The sequence below is a fragment of the Castor canadensis genome, chromosome 2 (assembly GCF_047511655.1).
Source record: "Castor canadensis chromosome 2, mCasCan1.hap1v2, whole genome shotgun sequence".
NCBI classification, from domain to species: Eukaryota; Metazoa; Chordata; class Mammalia; order Rodentia; family Castoridae; genus Castor; species Castor canadensis.
In genome coordinates this window covers 78,501,827-78,518,376 of record NC_133387.1, presented here as the reverse complement: position 1 = coordinate 78,518,376, position 16,550 = coordinate 78,501,827, and the positions used below count along the sequence as shown (strand labels likewise).

At 36.7% G+C, this 16,550-nt stretch overlaps 1 protein-coding gene across 26 annotated transcripts in view; it reads right to left on the bottom strand.

Annotated features, from left to right (window-relative positions):
• Hdac9 (histone deacetylase 9) overlaps nt 1–16,550 on the bottom strand; it is an 844,179-nt gene that overhangs the window by 646,667 nt on the left and 180,962 nt on the right. For 15 of the 26 annotated variants that reach the window (XR_012445228.1, XM_074065089.1, XM_074065091.1 and 12 more), the window contains exon 1: nt 13,159–15,655. The exons of 5 other annotated variants lie outside the window; for them this stretch is intronic. Coding sequence is in view for 17 of the 21 variants with exons in the window: in XM_074065089.1 (XP_073921190.1) it covers nt 13,159–13,288 (130 nt within the window). In the remaining 4 variants the exon portion in view is untranslated. 6 more of the 26 variants (XM_074065095.1, XM_074065096.1, XM_074065117.1 and 3 more) reach the window with 4 other exon arrangements.

The window sequence follows — 16,550 nt, the reverse complement described above, 5'->3', positions numbered from 1 at the left end:
AGAAACACACTGAAATTAGGAGCCCTCAGCAATCTTGGAAATGAACTCTACAGTGTGTGCAAGGGAATTACACAAGTTCATAAAGACCTGGAGAAAATGTCAACATCCCTTTCCTCCGATTGTATATTTTCACTGTAACAATCCCGTGTAAGTTCTCTGTCTGACCTGCAGTAACCTATTGAAGAAAGAGGCCAGAATTGGTGTGGTGGGCAAGACTATTACTGGACAAGGGATTGTGGGACATTCCCAAGTGTAAATGGTGACTACTGCCCAGCAAAAACAGCAGGAGGCCTTAAACATCAGTTTACATGCATAATGTTTATGGTTATGCCTCTCGTGATGATTAGGAAAATACAGCTAGCATCACTAATCTGTACACATGTTCCTTAAGAGGCCTGATCAGCACAGGCTATTGCTGACACACAGATCAACTGTTACTTTACTGACCAAGCTCATTTCAGGTCACACACATGGCTAATGTAACAATGATACAGAAAGAGATGCTCTAAACCTGTGGAGACGTAATGAGCCCTCATCCATCCTCCTCCAAAGAAAGAGATATCCCAGTGGTTTTGAAAACAGTGGTTACTTACAGAACCCAATGTAAAATATGTCATACATAAAATAGAAGATGAAGATTTCACAGTCAAAAATAACATAAGGGGAACCTTAGACACCCCTCCTAGTAATTCCCTCCAATTCCCCTTCCTTCTAAAGGCAGAAATTGAAGGTCTCTATCTTGGCATTCAGCAAAATACAAAAAGCATCAAAATGACCAGGAGCCATGAGGCTGAATTCCACCTGTGTCTGACTCAGAAGGGCAAGAATGTGCATTTCTAGCAAGTTCCCAAGTGTTGCTGATGCTTCTGGTCCAGAGACAACACTCCAAGGACCTCTGCCCTATCTTACCTCTTCAACACATTAGCTTAATACCACAAACAAGGACCACATGTATCTTACTCCTTTGTAACTAATTTAAAAGATACAAAACCAATTTAAAGCATTCTAAAAACTCTAGACATTGAAGTAATTAGGTTGAGGATTTTTTTTCTCACCAAGCAAGTTTTAAATTCTAGTAATTCTCTTTTATTAATGGAGAACAATCTTACTGGGGCATGAGAAGACTCTGATAAAGTGCTATCACAGCAAATGTTTCTAAAAGTTCTTTAGGTTCTGTTTGCTTACAGAACAATAAATGTTCCCTGTTTGGAAATAGTGCCCAAATGTTCCTTCTTGTTTAAATTGCATGAATTCTCAACATACGCAGCACACATATTGTAATCTCTGACTGAATGGAGGTCTTTCTTTTCTCAGGGAGAATGGAAAGGATGTTATTTTTGGGAACAGTAAGGCTACCTTTACCATTTTTTTCCTAAGTCGTAAAATACTCCTATAAAGTATTGCTCAGCTCAGACTGAAACAATTTTCCCATCTGTCAAAATATTTTAAATAGTATCAAGCTGTATTACTTTGTCAAAACATTTCATCAGAGACGGTATCTAAATTTAAACAAGCAGTTCCTCGAACTATGTAAGTAAGGTGAATAAACTGTCACTGGCACACTATATTTTTTGGAAAATCTGCATGGCCTTGTTAAAAAGACCTTGAAGGAAATGAGTGTTAAACCAAGGATAAGTATGCTTTGGGAAAAGAAAAATAAATGCCATATAAGAGGCTGAAGATTTCATTGTCCTTGAAATGACATACGTCAGTACTTCCCAAATCCCATAAAACATGCCCAGCTTTACAATGATTCTGGTCAAACACTCAGTAAACATAATTGTGTGATGAAAGGTGGGTGACTTAGATCGATGCAGAGATCATGATAAGCACCTGGCAGGAGCTTAGGATTTGGAATTGATGCTAATTCTATCCCTCACCGGCCATGGGACTGTATTCCTGATGCTTCTGTAACTCTGTCTACATCTAAACAGGTAAAGCTTACCTTACACAGTGGACCTGTAGATAGGGCATTAAAAAAGGATTCAAAGGATCCTATTTTTCTGCCTGCATATTTATCCATGAAAATCCATAGTAATCTCTAGAATTTCGTTTAAATCAAGAGACAGGCAGAAAAAAGAGGGAAAACAGTGGTTAGCAACATATCATATATATATCTTGGCCTCATATATTCTCCACTTCTTTTTGTTATGAGGAAAAGGTTAGCAACACTTCCTCTCCAGGTTAGACATTCTTAACATTTTTTTAAATTAGTCGTTTATTCACATGTGCATATATTGTTTGGATCATTTCTCCCCCCTACCCCCTTCCCCTACCCTCTGTTTTTTATCCACAAATTAGTGCATTACAAATAATCTAGGGAAGATCCCAAAACTTTCTTATATCTTAAAGATAATTAAAATTCAATACCATGTGCTAAGTCAGGTAAAATAGTACTTTAGGAGAGAAAATGATATACTTTAAAAAATAAAGATTAGGTTACAAACTCTTCACAGCCTGAGTAGTTATAGATCTGAGTTCAAGCTTAACTGTTTTCTGACAGGAAATGTTCTTTTTTTGTACATGCTTAAACAAACCTACAAAATTATGAAAGAAACAAGGTTAAAATAAAGACTGTTTTCCTCTTTGAGGTTTAAAAATATTCTGTGTAGGATTGATTTTGCAAATTTCACATTCTAATTAATCTAATTCAACAAGATTGCTAGCATGGAGTTCATTAATTGGATAAAGAAGTCTCTAACAATCAATTTTAGTTAGTGACCCTGTTAAAATGTTTAAGCTAGTTGGAAATTGAAACATATACTAAAGCAAATTGCTTAAAATTAAGTTAAAGTACTTGTACCTTTATATTTGTAACATTTCCACAGACATGATATTTATAGATCCCAAAAATTTTTTCTACTTTTTGAAAGGTTTTAACTATTCTCATTACATTGAAAGTGGTAGGCTCATACCTAGAGATAAGAAACCTTGTTTCTTTGCATCCTCCACAAAGGTAAAGCAGAACTTTGTCTGTTTCAAATGGTTATCAATTACCATGCCTCTCCATTGACATACAGACCAGAAAAATTGCTAAAAGGGGAGTGGTATATTATTTTGCTAAGTGTTTAGATATGATTCTTTAGACATGTACCAGTTGTCAAAGTGAGAGCAGGTGAAAGGACCAGCAAATTTAAGTGTAGATTTCTTTTTTTAATATAAGCAAATTATTCCATGAAATGTTTTCAGTTTTTTCTTCTTGTTCAAGATTAGTTGAGGATATAGAAGAAACTAACAAAACTTACATTTCTTTTATGCAAACCTAACACCATTTATTCATTTTCTTATTCTACAACTGTGTATTGAGCACTCACTTTGTGTCAGGGGGTTATAGAAGGTCTTCCTGCCTTGGAGGATGAGCATGTGAGCAAAAATTGATTTTTTTTTTACTCTATTAAGAAACCCCATTTTAAAATTCCAGCTGTTAAACTTTTTACCCTGCTCCAATTAATACTGAGAGCTATGAAAACCTACCATGGCAATAAGGATTCACTCATGGAAAAATAAGCAAAGAGTGGCCTATATGAAATCCCAATACTTCACCTTGCTTCTCATACCTCTTCCATTCAGGATCCTTCTTCAAAAGTTCTCAGAAACAAATCGTAAGACTTATTCTTAGATCTGTGAAAAATAGCTTCCCCATCCTGCCCTCACTGAATTTGGTGTATATATCTTCAAATATTAATTTAAGTAGTGTGGAATGTGGCATACTCTATTGTCTCATGGTAGATGATGTAATTCCTAAGATTCATTTGTCACTATTTCCTTTTTGTCACAAAGAAGCTACTTTTCAGCTTTTAGGTAGTCTTTGCACTGGAATGATTTGTTTATAGTTCTGTGTCCTCTATTAAGACGTCCTCACAGTCTGACCAAGAGTTACCTATAACACATATCCATTTAAGGTTTGCTAAAGAATTAATAACCGTATTAGCATTTATAGAATACTTAATATTTTCTAGGCTGTGCTAAGATCTGCTGGTATTAGTTAATATTGTGAACTCTGGGATCAAGTGTTTGATCTTAAAACTTGGCTCTGTCATAAGTAGCTCTAGACCTTTGGAAAAGTAACCTACAACCATTATTCCTGAGCAGTCCCATCTATAAAACCCAGATAATAATCCCTAACTTAATCTTGGTCATGAATATTAAATGGCACTATGTGGAAGGCACTTAGCAAAGCACTTGGAATATTATAAATGCAAAAATGTTAAGCTCTTACATAATCCCTTAACAGTACCAGAGAACACGTGAGGGCCCTGAGGCCTGGATATTCATGTCTAATCTCCCGACTGATGATAAGCAGAGCCCAGATCAACCAAATTCTATAGGACTCTGTATCAGTCAGGGTTCAGGTTTTAAGTTACCATAACAGTGAAACCAGCAAATGCAATGGCTTAAACAACAGTTTCTTATGCAGCATTTCATGTTGGCAGGGCCTTCAGCAAAAAGGTTCTTTTCACCTTGCTGCCCTGACATTTCCTAGGGTACCATTCTCAGCTTATAGTTAAAGCTGAATCAGAACCACTTGGGGGTTCCAGCCAGCAAGAGAAGGAAGAAGAAAAGAGAATTAGCAATGTCCTAAAGCACAGATCTAGAAGCAGCACAATCACTCACATTCTGCCTATAAGAACTTAGCCATGTGGCCACACCTACCTCAAGTAGGGACTGGACATGGTAGTGATTAGCTGTAGTTGGCCATGTGTTCAACAACAGCTCTGTTTCTATGGAACAACAAGGAGCCAATCTTGGTGGACACCTAACAGTCACTGTTATGGACTACAGCACCTATGCTTTTCAACTTAAAAAAAATAAGATGTCATTCTCTAACCATCCTTTTGCTATCTCTGGAAACTCAGGTACTTCTAATACTGTTAATTGTTCATCCCACTGGGGGATGAAGTTACCTTATACTAAATTATTATATTAACTAAAGTGCTGTCCTTTCTATGAGAAACTATCAGTCTGTTAATGCTTCTTTATGCTACTGCATCCAGTGAAATCACGATTTTAGGAAAAGCTATGAAAAGGCCAATTAATAAAACCTTAGCTGATATTACATATGTGAGAAATTAGGACCTGGAAGAAAAGGTTACTTAAAATTGAAATCTTTACTAATGTTGGCTAGTATCTCAACCAGATATAAAATGTTGAAAAAAAAGGAAAGAATTAGTATTTGTTGAATACCTACCAATATTCTAAGTGCCTTAATACACTCAAACAAATAATGACCCAGCAGTCTGTATACCCAAAACACTGTACTAGAGACTAGACAGTGTCTGCACCTTCTAGAAAGTTAGTTCCTAGTTCCACATAATTATTTCACACTACCTTTGCTGCTACCTTATGGAGTAAACATAAATGAAGAAACTGTGACTCACAAAGGCAAGTTGGTTTGTCTTTATCTTCTAGATTAGGTTCAGACTTTGTCATGGGCTGGAGTATAGCCCAGTGGTAGAATGCTTTTCAGCATGCAGGAGGCACTGAGTTCAACCTCTAGCAGAACAAAAAAGATAAAAAAGAAAAAAGAAACTTTTCAATTTACTTTACTACTACCTTATAATGTAGGTATTGCAGATGAGGAAAAAGACTGGAAAGTAAACTCAGTCTGCAAATGTCACTCAACTAGTTAATGATTATAAAAGACCTAGATCTTCCTTCCAGAAAGACCCTTGCCCTTTCTGTGATATTCTAACCATGACTGAACCACACCATGCACATTAGCCATGCCTTAAGAGGCAGGCGTGGTAATGAACACCTGTAATCTCCGGAAGCAGAGGCAGGAGGAATGTGAGTCTAAAGCCAGCCTGGCTATATAGTGAAACCCTCTCTCAAGCCCCCACCCCGAAAACGCTTTAATCATAAAAGAATGCACAGTATACATTTAATATCGTCATCTGGATTCTTTCTCATTTTGTGACTAAAATGCTCCATAAAAACTAGTATGCCCAGCGAGTCCCAGTGGAACCATGATAGAGAACTATGCATATGGGCATAGGTCACAAGTGGCAATTAAATGCATAAAAGCAGCAGCACTGACCCAAGAGTACAGACAAACAAGCAGACCAGAAGTGTTAATCACTGAACATGCTCTAGTTAATTGCTGTACAACTTTGCCTCTTAAGCCTAAATTTAAACTCCTAAATTTCCACTTAAGGAAATCAACAACCGATGATGAGCTCTCTGTCCTTAACACCTGAATATTTTAGACTTTAGAGAACTGCATCTATGACTACAAAAGCAGTATAGCCTCTGAATATTTAAATCATTTAGATGAGTTAATTACTTTGTTAATGCTCATGCACAAAAATGACCAAGTTCAAAGATTTAAACAAGATCCATTTTCTTAAATATGGAATTCAGTGGAGGTAGAAAGGGAATAGGAAAACACAAGTCGTTAAGACCTTATTATATGAAAACATCTAATTAACAAGACTTTTCCATTGCACCCTCACTGTTAAAAATGAGTGTCTGGTGTAGAAAAGGGAGTGGAGCTAGAACTTCTCAGTTGAGGGCCGATTTATTTTTATCTCTTGGTCTCTGCAGCATAAGTCACAAAAACTTAATACAGTGATTTATTCTAAACACACATTTATTGTCATACATTTTATGTAAACTTATATATTCTAATGCAATAGGACACAAAGTTTTGGCTTCCATTTCTGCATTTAAGTATCTAGATATAATATGAAAGAAAGTATTAAGCTATTTGCTGTCCTAGTGGATACTAAATGAAACCTAAAGAAGTCTGGAATAAAATAAAGGATTAAATCACTTTATGCAAGAAAATAGATAATCATTTTTCAGCATAAGCTTGAAAAATAAGACAAGTTCATGTTCTATGATAAAATACAAGTTCAACTACCATGTTTAAATTAATTTGCTTTAGCTGAGAATATAGACATTCTATGTTCAAATCACTTAGATATTTGCATTTTTAAAATGTAATTCTGATGCTTATATTGAAAAGCAGAAAGTTCTAGCTGAATGAATTAACTTGAAAGAATATTCTTTTAAGCAGTTTGACTCAAAATGAGTATGACAAGGTCATCAAAATGTATATGCAAATATGCAAAATATAATAAACATTTCACTTAGAAAACTGCATTGAAGAAAAAAGTGTTTTTACCTAGAGGGCAAAAATGTTTACATTTCTTAACTTCAGTTTTAAAGAAAAAAATTAATTTAATTCTACTTAATACTTTATTTGACAGTATTTTTCTCAGCCCTTTTCATGAAGATTGATGTAAATTCTTCTTTATTAGTAACTACAATATATGATTTTGTTGTTATCAACTGAAAATCCATTAATAAAATAATTGCATTTCTCCTAAAATGAAATTTTTTATCACTTATATATACATAAAATCATCTTTGTCTTCCAAAAAACACAAGGAATTTCTTTTCTAGTAAAGTACAAAGCAAAGCTCTTTTTAATATAAACTATCTGTTTACATGGGATAATTTGTGATGCACAGCATTCAGAAACTTTAACTTCATATATATTAAGATATTTGCTTAGAAAGGCATTTCCAAGCTGAAAAATGAAACCAATTTGTTAGGAAATGAGGTATAGATCAGTGGTACAGCACTTGCCTAGCATGCATAGGCCCCAGGTTCCATCCCCAGCGAAAACAATAAGTAAATAAATAAATAAACAAAACCTGCTCTTATAGTGGGCTTTAATTTTACTTCAGCAAAGTACATACTGACTCATAATCTGAGTTTTTCCACTTAGTATATGCACAATGCTTAAGTGGCTTATATAACCTGCTTTAAAAATGCTCTTCAGATCACTGTGTTTCTTCATGAAGGTATTATTAAGTCAGACAACCTCAAATTTATGAAAGAAAGCATGGGGTCTCATACTTGCTAGGCAGGTGCTCTACCACTTGAGCTCTCCACCAGAAATGAAAACAGTAAATATCAGATCTCACCCTTGACATTCTTGAGAAAAGTCAGCACATTGAGAGACAGGCATCTCTAGGAAGAAGACTTGAATTTTTGGTGATATCAGAGTTCCTGGGAAAGTTGCTTAATGTCTCAGGAGGCTTTGAGTGTTGGTAAAGCAGAGATAGTAAAGCTCTTACTTGTCAAGAGAGTCTCTTGAGAAGCTGTCAAAATTTATTATCTCTGACTAGAACAGGCAGTTTACAGTTACCATGAAGGAGAAAGTGCTTGTTGAGGCAAAGGTGAGTGGGGACTCTTCCCTCTGTGCAGAGCCTGGAATGTCCCTTTACTACCAGACCAGTCATACCTTCCCACCAAACAAGAGCTGGTTCCTGCTTTTTTAAGCTGACACGAGCCCATTTTTTTTAAATTGTATCAAGCCATGCACTTTATTCAGTGACAACTTTTCTTTCTCTAACCTCTCAAGATGAACAAAAACCTTTTTTTTTTCTGGCTGTAAAAAATCACATCATGTCACCTTATTTCAAGGAAAAAGATCTGCAGTGGAAGCCAGACCAAAAACACGTTTTGTATGCAAACAGAGTTAAAGTACTGGAAAAGTACTCGCCTAGTAGAGTGTGGTAACATCAAACACAGAGCTAAATCTGAAGAAGAAGTAGTGGAGAAAAAATACATCTTGAAATGTGATAGGGTCCATTACACTTCTTGATGGGCTTACTTGCCTCTCCAATACATTACCCAAAGGCGCTTACAAAACTGAGGGAATATATTACACTATAATTATCGGAACTTTTCTAATTAGGTCAAAATTTGAAGTGAAAAAAGGCTTGAAATCTTATGCAGTGTTGCAAAAAAAAAAAAATCTTAGTTGTATAACCAAGGTGCTAATCACTTTTTAAAATAAATTTTTAAAAAAATCTTACTCCTGCATAAACATTAAATGTACCACTTTAAAATGCAGAGTCACATACCTGAGGCTGTCCTTTTCTTTCACTGTCATCTTAATTCAGTTTCAACAATAAACTGAATTTTAATTATACAAATATCTTTATTCATTTGAAAACCCTAGAAAAGTTGGGCTCCAAAAGCACTATTAATCTAACTTCTTGTTTTGAGCCAGATTCAATACTAACTGCAAATATGAAAGAATTCTTATTTACTGAGTTTTTCTTCATGGTACCATAAAATTTTTAATAAACATTTCAGTTTATAGAAAATATATGATTACAGGTTTAAAATTTATTTTTATGGTTTTTTTTTTCCCCCTTGTAGCATATGCCTAAGAGTTTCCTAGGTTTGAAATAGTATTAAAAAAAAAAAAAAACCTGGCCCAGAAGTGGTGCACACGCCTGTGGACCAAGCTACTCAGGAGGTTGGAGCAGGTAACATTAGCACAAGAACCTACCTATAAAACAAACTGAAAAGCAAAAGCACTGTGAGCATAGCTCAAGTGGTACAGTGCTTGTCTAGCAAGCTCCAGTGCTTTAGTTCAATCCCCAGTACCTGCAGAAAAAAAAAAAAATCCTGACTTAAGGACATAATCAATGTAAGTACAAATTCAATAAAAGAAAGTTAATGGCTTGAAAGTAAAAAATTTGTATTGAGAAAGTCACCTCAAATAAGGGAAAATGTAAAAAAATTAGAATGTACATTTCTAATACCATGTTTACAAAGTTGGATAAATATACACCAAAAAGCCTTTGTGAAAATGATATCACCCAGTTTAGCTTACACCTGCCGAGGCACCTGAACAGACCACCATTAAACACTACTTTCAGTTCAGGCAAAGGAGCGCCCAGTGAAGATGCCATCTAGAAGTGAATACGTTAGGCCAATAATATAGCACATTGTGAATTACTGCTAATAATACAGACTCGACAGCTAGTAGACTAGCAGCTAGCAGGACTCTGGAAAAAGAGAACAACACAGTACACTGTGATGTTTCCATGGGGCAGAGGAGAAGAGCGAGCCAAGGGAAACCCTGGGCTGTAGACTTAAGCAGATAGGGAGGAGGTTCATGAAAGTTAATGGAAGGATGCTCAAATGGCAGAGAAAACATCTTAAATAATTTTACACATTATCTACACCATCTTCTCATTTTAAAGATGAGGTAATTTAGGACCAATGAAACTAACAGAAAGGAGAATGGCAGCCTTGGGAACAAACTTTGCTCCTGTCATATTTTTTACTTCACACTGATGCCACTTACAGTTCTGATGATTCAGATCTTTTGGATCAAGACAAAAAAACTTATTCCAAGTCTTCTTATAAATATTCCAAACCAAATCGTATATTTACTGTCACAAAAATCTAACCTAGTTTTGAGTGTTAAGCCATTACCATGATGTATTATTGGGAAGCAGGCAGGAGAAGAATATAAACAGAAATAAACTGACAGAGGATTTTAAAATAAAAATAATCAAAATGCAACTGAAAAGTTCATAATATGTTTTTCTTTTTGTTTTGGCAGTACTGATGTTTGAACTCAGGGTCTTGAGCTTGCTAGGGCTCCAGCCCCTCATAATATGTTTTAATCCCATTTCCAATGGGCATTCCCTAAGCTTAAGACCCCTTTTCTTCCTCCTTTCTTCCTTTAATGTGGCTTCAACTCGTATCCCACACTGAAGCATCCTCTCCAACCTCTATTTCCATTTCTACCACCTCAACAATCACACATCCCTATCATGGATTGCCCAGAGAAGGCAAACTCTTAGATGCCCTGCAGCCTGGTAAATCCAAGTCCAGACAATGGACTGTGTAGTACCGCCATCTTGCTGAAAGAAGGCACAGCTTACCAACTGAGTCTCACTCTGTATCCCCCTTGTTCCCTGCCTCCTTCTGGAATCTTATCATTAAAACCTCCAGTGCAGCTCTGTGGTTATGACAATATCATCTTGACCTTGGACTCCTTGTTCAGCCTCTGATGCATCACAAGGGATGTCTACTCCTTTCTACTGGGACTATTGCCCCACCATGATGCCAACCTCACTGTCAGGTGCCTGAATTTCTCAAAGAGGTACAGAGTTTGCTTTATTTGTTCCCTCCCCTCCCTTTGCAATTCATCCTACAGCATAAACATATAAAAAATCTAATTTCATATATCATTTGGGGAGACATATATGTAGCAGAATTTTAATGCAAAGTAAAAAGCAGTGAACAAAAAATTCAGAATTGTGTTTACCCTTATGGAAGAGAAGATTCACACAAGAGACATTGACAATGGTTAATATTTTGGGCCAAAGAATTCTATGCTGTAGGAAGTTTCTGTATGTGCTATAGGATGCTTAGGAGCATCCCAGGCCTCTTCCACCAGATGCGAGTAATATACCTGTTCCCACTTGTGACCAAAAAAATCCCCAGATATTGCTAAATGTGTCCTGAAGGACAAAACTGTCCCCAGGTGACACAAACACTTGTACCTGCAGCCTTTAGGAAAAAACATATGAAGAAAGGGCGGGGCTCAAGTGTCTCAAAGTTTACAGAAAATAAATTTACTCTCGAACAGTTTGTTACTGTCTCCTTGAATACTGTGCAGTTAAATGAAAATGGGAAAGATCATTTATAAATACATCACTATTTCAGAAAAACACGGCTTATTCCTAGTCTTCATGTCTTAATTCAATCAGTCATAAGTAAAACTAATGAGACAATATGTCTCAATCAACATAAGACATTGACAATGGTTAAATTCGACTTCCTACCTTGGTGACAAGTACCAAGGAATTTAATATAGCTAAGCCAACACATGCACACAAACATACACATAGTATTAGACATATGAACTAGCTTGTAATAAAGTGAAAACATGCAATACAATCTTCTGCCTATTTATTTTATCACAATGAACTCCATGTTCCCAGTCCCATGTTTCTCTATTACACATAAATAACCACCCTTTACTCCACAAGATGCTTTCTTCTTATGTCTTCCTTAAAAACTGCAACTGTTCGGTTTTACCTTTTTTTTTCTGGCTATTACTTATCTATCTCCTCATCCTGCTGCTTTTCCTCTACCCATCTTCTAAAATTTAGAAATTCCCAGAGTTGAGTATGGGGCCCTCAGTTTCCTTATGTCATACTATGTCCCTGAGTGATCAATCATACCACATACCAACTACATGTTCATCTGCCCACTTAACATGTCCCCTTGAATGAAGGCCTTAAAGCCTTTCATATGAGATGTCTAAGCCTGCTCACCTTCCAATTAGCCCCATCTTCTCATGTACATCTCCCAAGTCATGTGCATTACTTATCCCTACGGCCACTACCCAGTTGAAGCAACCATCATTTTTGGACTAGGCTATAATTTCCTAACCCATTTCACACATCTACTCTTGGCCTTCATAAATCTATCTTCCACTCTGACGTTAATCTTAAAATATTATTCAGGTCATGAAATGTGTGCATAAATCTTTAGATCATTTCTGATTGCAGCTGGACAATATGCAGCTCCCGATATGAATTACAGGCCCCGCATAGTCTGGACTCCACCAACACCTCCAAGGAACTTTGCCCTGTTTTGCATATTCCAACCATAATGGCCTTTACTCTCTTTTTCAAAGAGGGCATTACATTTTAAATTTTATGTTTTAATAAAACATTTATTCTCCAAATAACAGTGACATGAGAACACTGACAAATCATCAAATTTACAATAGAAAGGGAGGATCCAGAAGCATGAGGCACTGAGTAAGTATTGAGATACTCAGTAGCCCAGTGGGTGACTAAGCCCATCAGAAATCCATTAGTACACAAAGAAGGGAACATTGATAAGCTAAATGGCACTTCTGTCTCTAACCACAGAGGGACATAAAAATTTTCAACCCTGAACCCTGTTTTATGAGTTGTGAGTTTTTGTTCTTATGAGATAGAGACATTAGTGAGAGAAAAAAGAATTTTTAAAAAAAGAAAACAGGGATGGTGGAATAATTCCAGAAAATGGTTTAGTCACCAGTACTAAAGAGCCTCTGCTTTCCCAAAAGTCTAAGGGTCCAAAGATGCCTTGTAACAATGACTCCCCCATTTCACTCCCTTTCTTTCCAGAAGCTCCAATTCCCTTATCCTTTTCCTTCCTGCAAAAAAAGAGAAAAGAATGATTTCAAATCTCTCCCAGTAGTTTCATAAACAAAACATGGCTGATTCCATCAAGATGACAAAACTACTGCAGACAATGAAGGGAAAATAAGGTAAAAATGAAAGAATGCAGGCTGTATTAGATTGCCTGATAAAAGACAAGTAAATCATTTTATACCTGTTTGCATTTTCACTTCCAAATTCCAGACAGTGTCCCCTTTCAGTAAAGGAAAAAAATTTAAAAGCACCATTACGCTGTTAGAGGGAAAAAAATTCTCCAACGTTGTGAAATTAACCTCTCCCTTCATTCACACATTCGGTTCTATTTTTGCAGTTGCACCAGTAATCTAAAAGAAAAAGCACTGAAAGTCAATTCCAGGTTTCTAAAATGTCTGACTGTGCATGTCCCAGTTCTCTTCAGCACCTCCCTGAAGATTCAGCCAATTCTTATTTCTGCAGTGCATCAGTGTTTATCATTTGTTTTACAACAGCACTGCATGTTCTGGAAAATTGACTTAGATGAATTTCACCCATCCTCTACAAAAACTCAAGAGAGACAAATGGCTGTAAAAACAAAATCCACCACTGAGGCATGGTTAATTTACTAAAAGAGCACTTCTTTTTTTACTCTCTCAGCTCAATATTTACTTTGTTACAGTGGTAACTCCACCCCCACCAGCCTCTGTATATGTCAAGATTTATGACAAATTTCCAGCTTGTAATTAGGCATTATGAAAAGTCACTGTGGGAAAACCATTGCTAGATAAAAGCAGCTTCCATACAGTTTGCTTTAAAGGAATACTGGTAACTTTCACCTTTGGGAAAGTTCATCGCAAAACCATGTTTGTGTTTTGATTGTACATGTTTGAATAAACCCATCTCATATGGACAAATGCTCTAAGAAGTTGTTAAATCAGGAAAACTTGGAACAAAATCCTGGTTGTGTCTTATTATCTGGGTAATCAAAAGTAAATTGCTTAATCCTCTGTGCCACAGTTTCCTTATCTATAAAAAGAAAATATTAACAATAAGGGTTTTCTGGTTAGAAAACCACTCAGTGCAATGCCAGGAACGTGGTAAATGCTCAATACATGGCAGCCATTGCCATTTTATTCGTAATAAACAGAAGGAATGGAGTAGAAAAGATCCTCAAAGACCCTCACCTCCTCATTTGTTGCCCACCTCAGAATTCCATTATACTTGTTACTAATGCAACCCTAGAAGAAAGCTAGACAGTCCAGAGAGCTCTATCTCAGGGAGGGAAGGTCAAGAACTAGGCTGGGAGTCAACCTCCTAGATAGAGCAGAGCTGCCCACTCCCAGCTACAACACACCTCCTCACAGAGATCAGAGGAGCCCACCATGGGGGCTCTTCTCTCTGATCTGCTACACCTCACTCTGTGAGCTTAGACAAATCTCTATACCTTCTGCTCCTCTCAAAGAGAGAAGATGGACAAGGCAAGCCCTGACACTGTTCATTTTTAGAAAATTAATTCACAACTGGGAGGAAGAGAAAGAGCAAGAGTTTTCAGGGGTCTGGGACAAGCAAGAGATCTGAAAGGGGAAGTTTCCCAGCTTCCTACTGTCAAATAACTGGGAGAAAAGCAATGGACAGAAAGCAACCAAATGCATTCAGATGCAAATTTCTACTTTCTTTTTGAAGAAATTTCAACCCAAGGTGGGACCAAGAGATAGTGAGCAAATCTTATGTTCTCAGTAGTGTTCAAAGTCTTTACCTGCACTGGCTCACTATCCCTCACCCTCTTAAGATCAGTATTATTGTCTTCACTTTCATGTGAGGAAACTGAGGCATAAAAGGATTAAGAAACTTCCTCAAGAGCATTGTATTGCAATGGAACTAAAATTTTATTCTAAGCAACCTGGCTCCAGAATCCATGATCTTAACTCCTGTCCCCTACTCTTGGCTCCCACTGGGAAGACAAACATTGGAAACTTCAGTCTTAATTCTCTATAACTTGTAAGTCAATTTTTTGTAATAACATATCTGTAAAACTTAAGTTACTGAGCTGGTATGATCATTTAGGGAGGTTTTAGGCCCCTTTCACTTAATATTCATAGTGGTCACATTTCAAAATATTGCAATTCAATGAGACTGCGGGGAGCAGGGAGTGTGCACACCACAGTTGTGGGGATGAAACAACGAGGACCCTGAGTTCATCACTGTGGAAGCCAGGTGATGGGTGCATGGGAATCTATACATTAGTCATTCTATTTTCCTTGTGTGAAATTTTACATAATAAAAAAGCTGAAAGCAATGAAATTTTCAACAATAAAAAAGATAATGGAAGATCTTGGGCTGTTTCAGAATCAACACAGTATCTATAGACAATATCTGTCTTGATGAGACTGTGTTTTGAGAACTAAATACAGGAACTTATTAATCAAAATTTTTACCAATTCTAGAATCCTCTCCCCAAAATATTTCCTTTTTCTCTATCTGGAACAGTAAGGACATTTTCAGAGTTGAATATTTTTGCTCACTCTAACCTTGGTTGTTGCTTCTGCTGACTGGAAAGACTTCTGTCTCCCTCCTCTTAGCAGGTTTATCATTCCCCAGCGCACAAATTATTAAAGACTATTTGCAAAGTCAAACTTAGAAAGAAAAACCAGCCCAAGATCCCTTTCACGGGTGTCTTAAAAACTTAAAAGAAAGAAACTTACCCGTTCTGTTGTGCATTCCCTCTTTGCCAAAGTGTGCTGTGGTTTCAAAAACTAGCCCAGTCCTTCTGAACTTTTCTGTATCCGTTATAATATTAAAGAGCCACAAGGAAGGGAAGTGGTTAGTCAACTTGCTAATTTTATCAGTCCCTCCCACTGGTTAAATAGTACCTGATGCTACAGACACAAAATCAGTTTTCCAGCTCATTTCCCTGCTACAGCACAATTTTAAAAGACAGCAAACTAGGAGGCAGAAATTGACTGTATTTGCTTTGTAGGCATGAGACAGTTAATGAATGAACATCTTATACTATTAATAAGAAGCCTAATAGACTACAGAAACCAACATTTCAACAATATGAGAAGGAGGAGGAGAGAGAATGTCTGTCAGCTCCATACTCTAAGCAAATTCAGTTTGGGTGGGAACGGGAGTGATTTTAATGCAATCAGAGGACGTGTGGGAAGTGGCTGGTGTTTCATTTGTTGATAAATTATTCTGCCCTGGAATGGAGCCAGTTTACCGGATATAGAAACTTCCACAACTTGGGGCCTTGGCTCACACCACTCTCTTCCTTTAGAGCTTAATAATGAAAACACAGGACAAAGTAGCTAATATGTGCCTCTGGATGAGGGAAAATTAAACATCCTCTGAAGAAGTAACTATGAACAGTGTCCTGGAAGTAAAGCCCTGCATGAAATAAGAAGAAAATACACAGCCTAGGACAGATTTTTAATGAAATAAAGTACTTTTGATGTTTCCACCAATTCTGAAAGATTGCAATACACATATATAAAACCCTGTCACCTCAGAACCCTAGATAAGGCAATTTTCTGAGCTACTTAAATGGGTGGTATTTGAATTAAACCTGGAGTACTCACTTTGAAGTATATT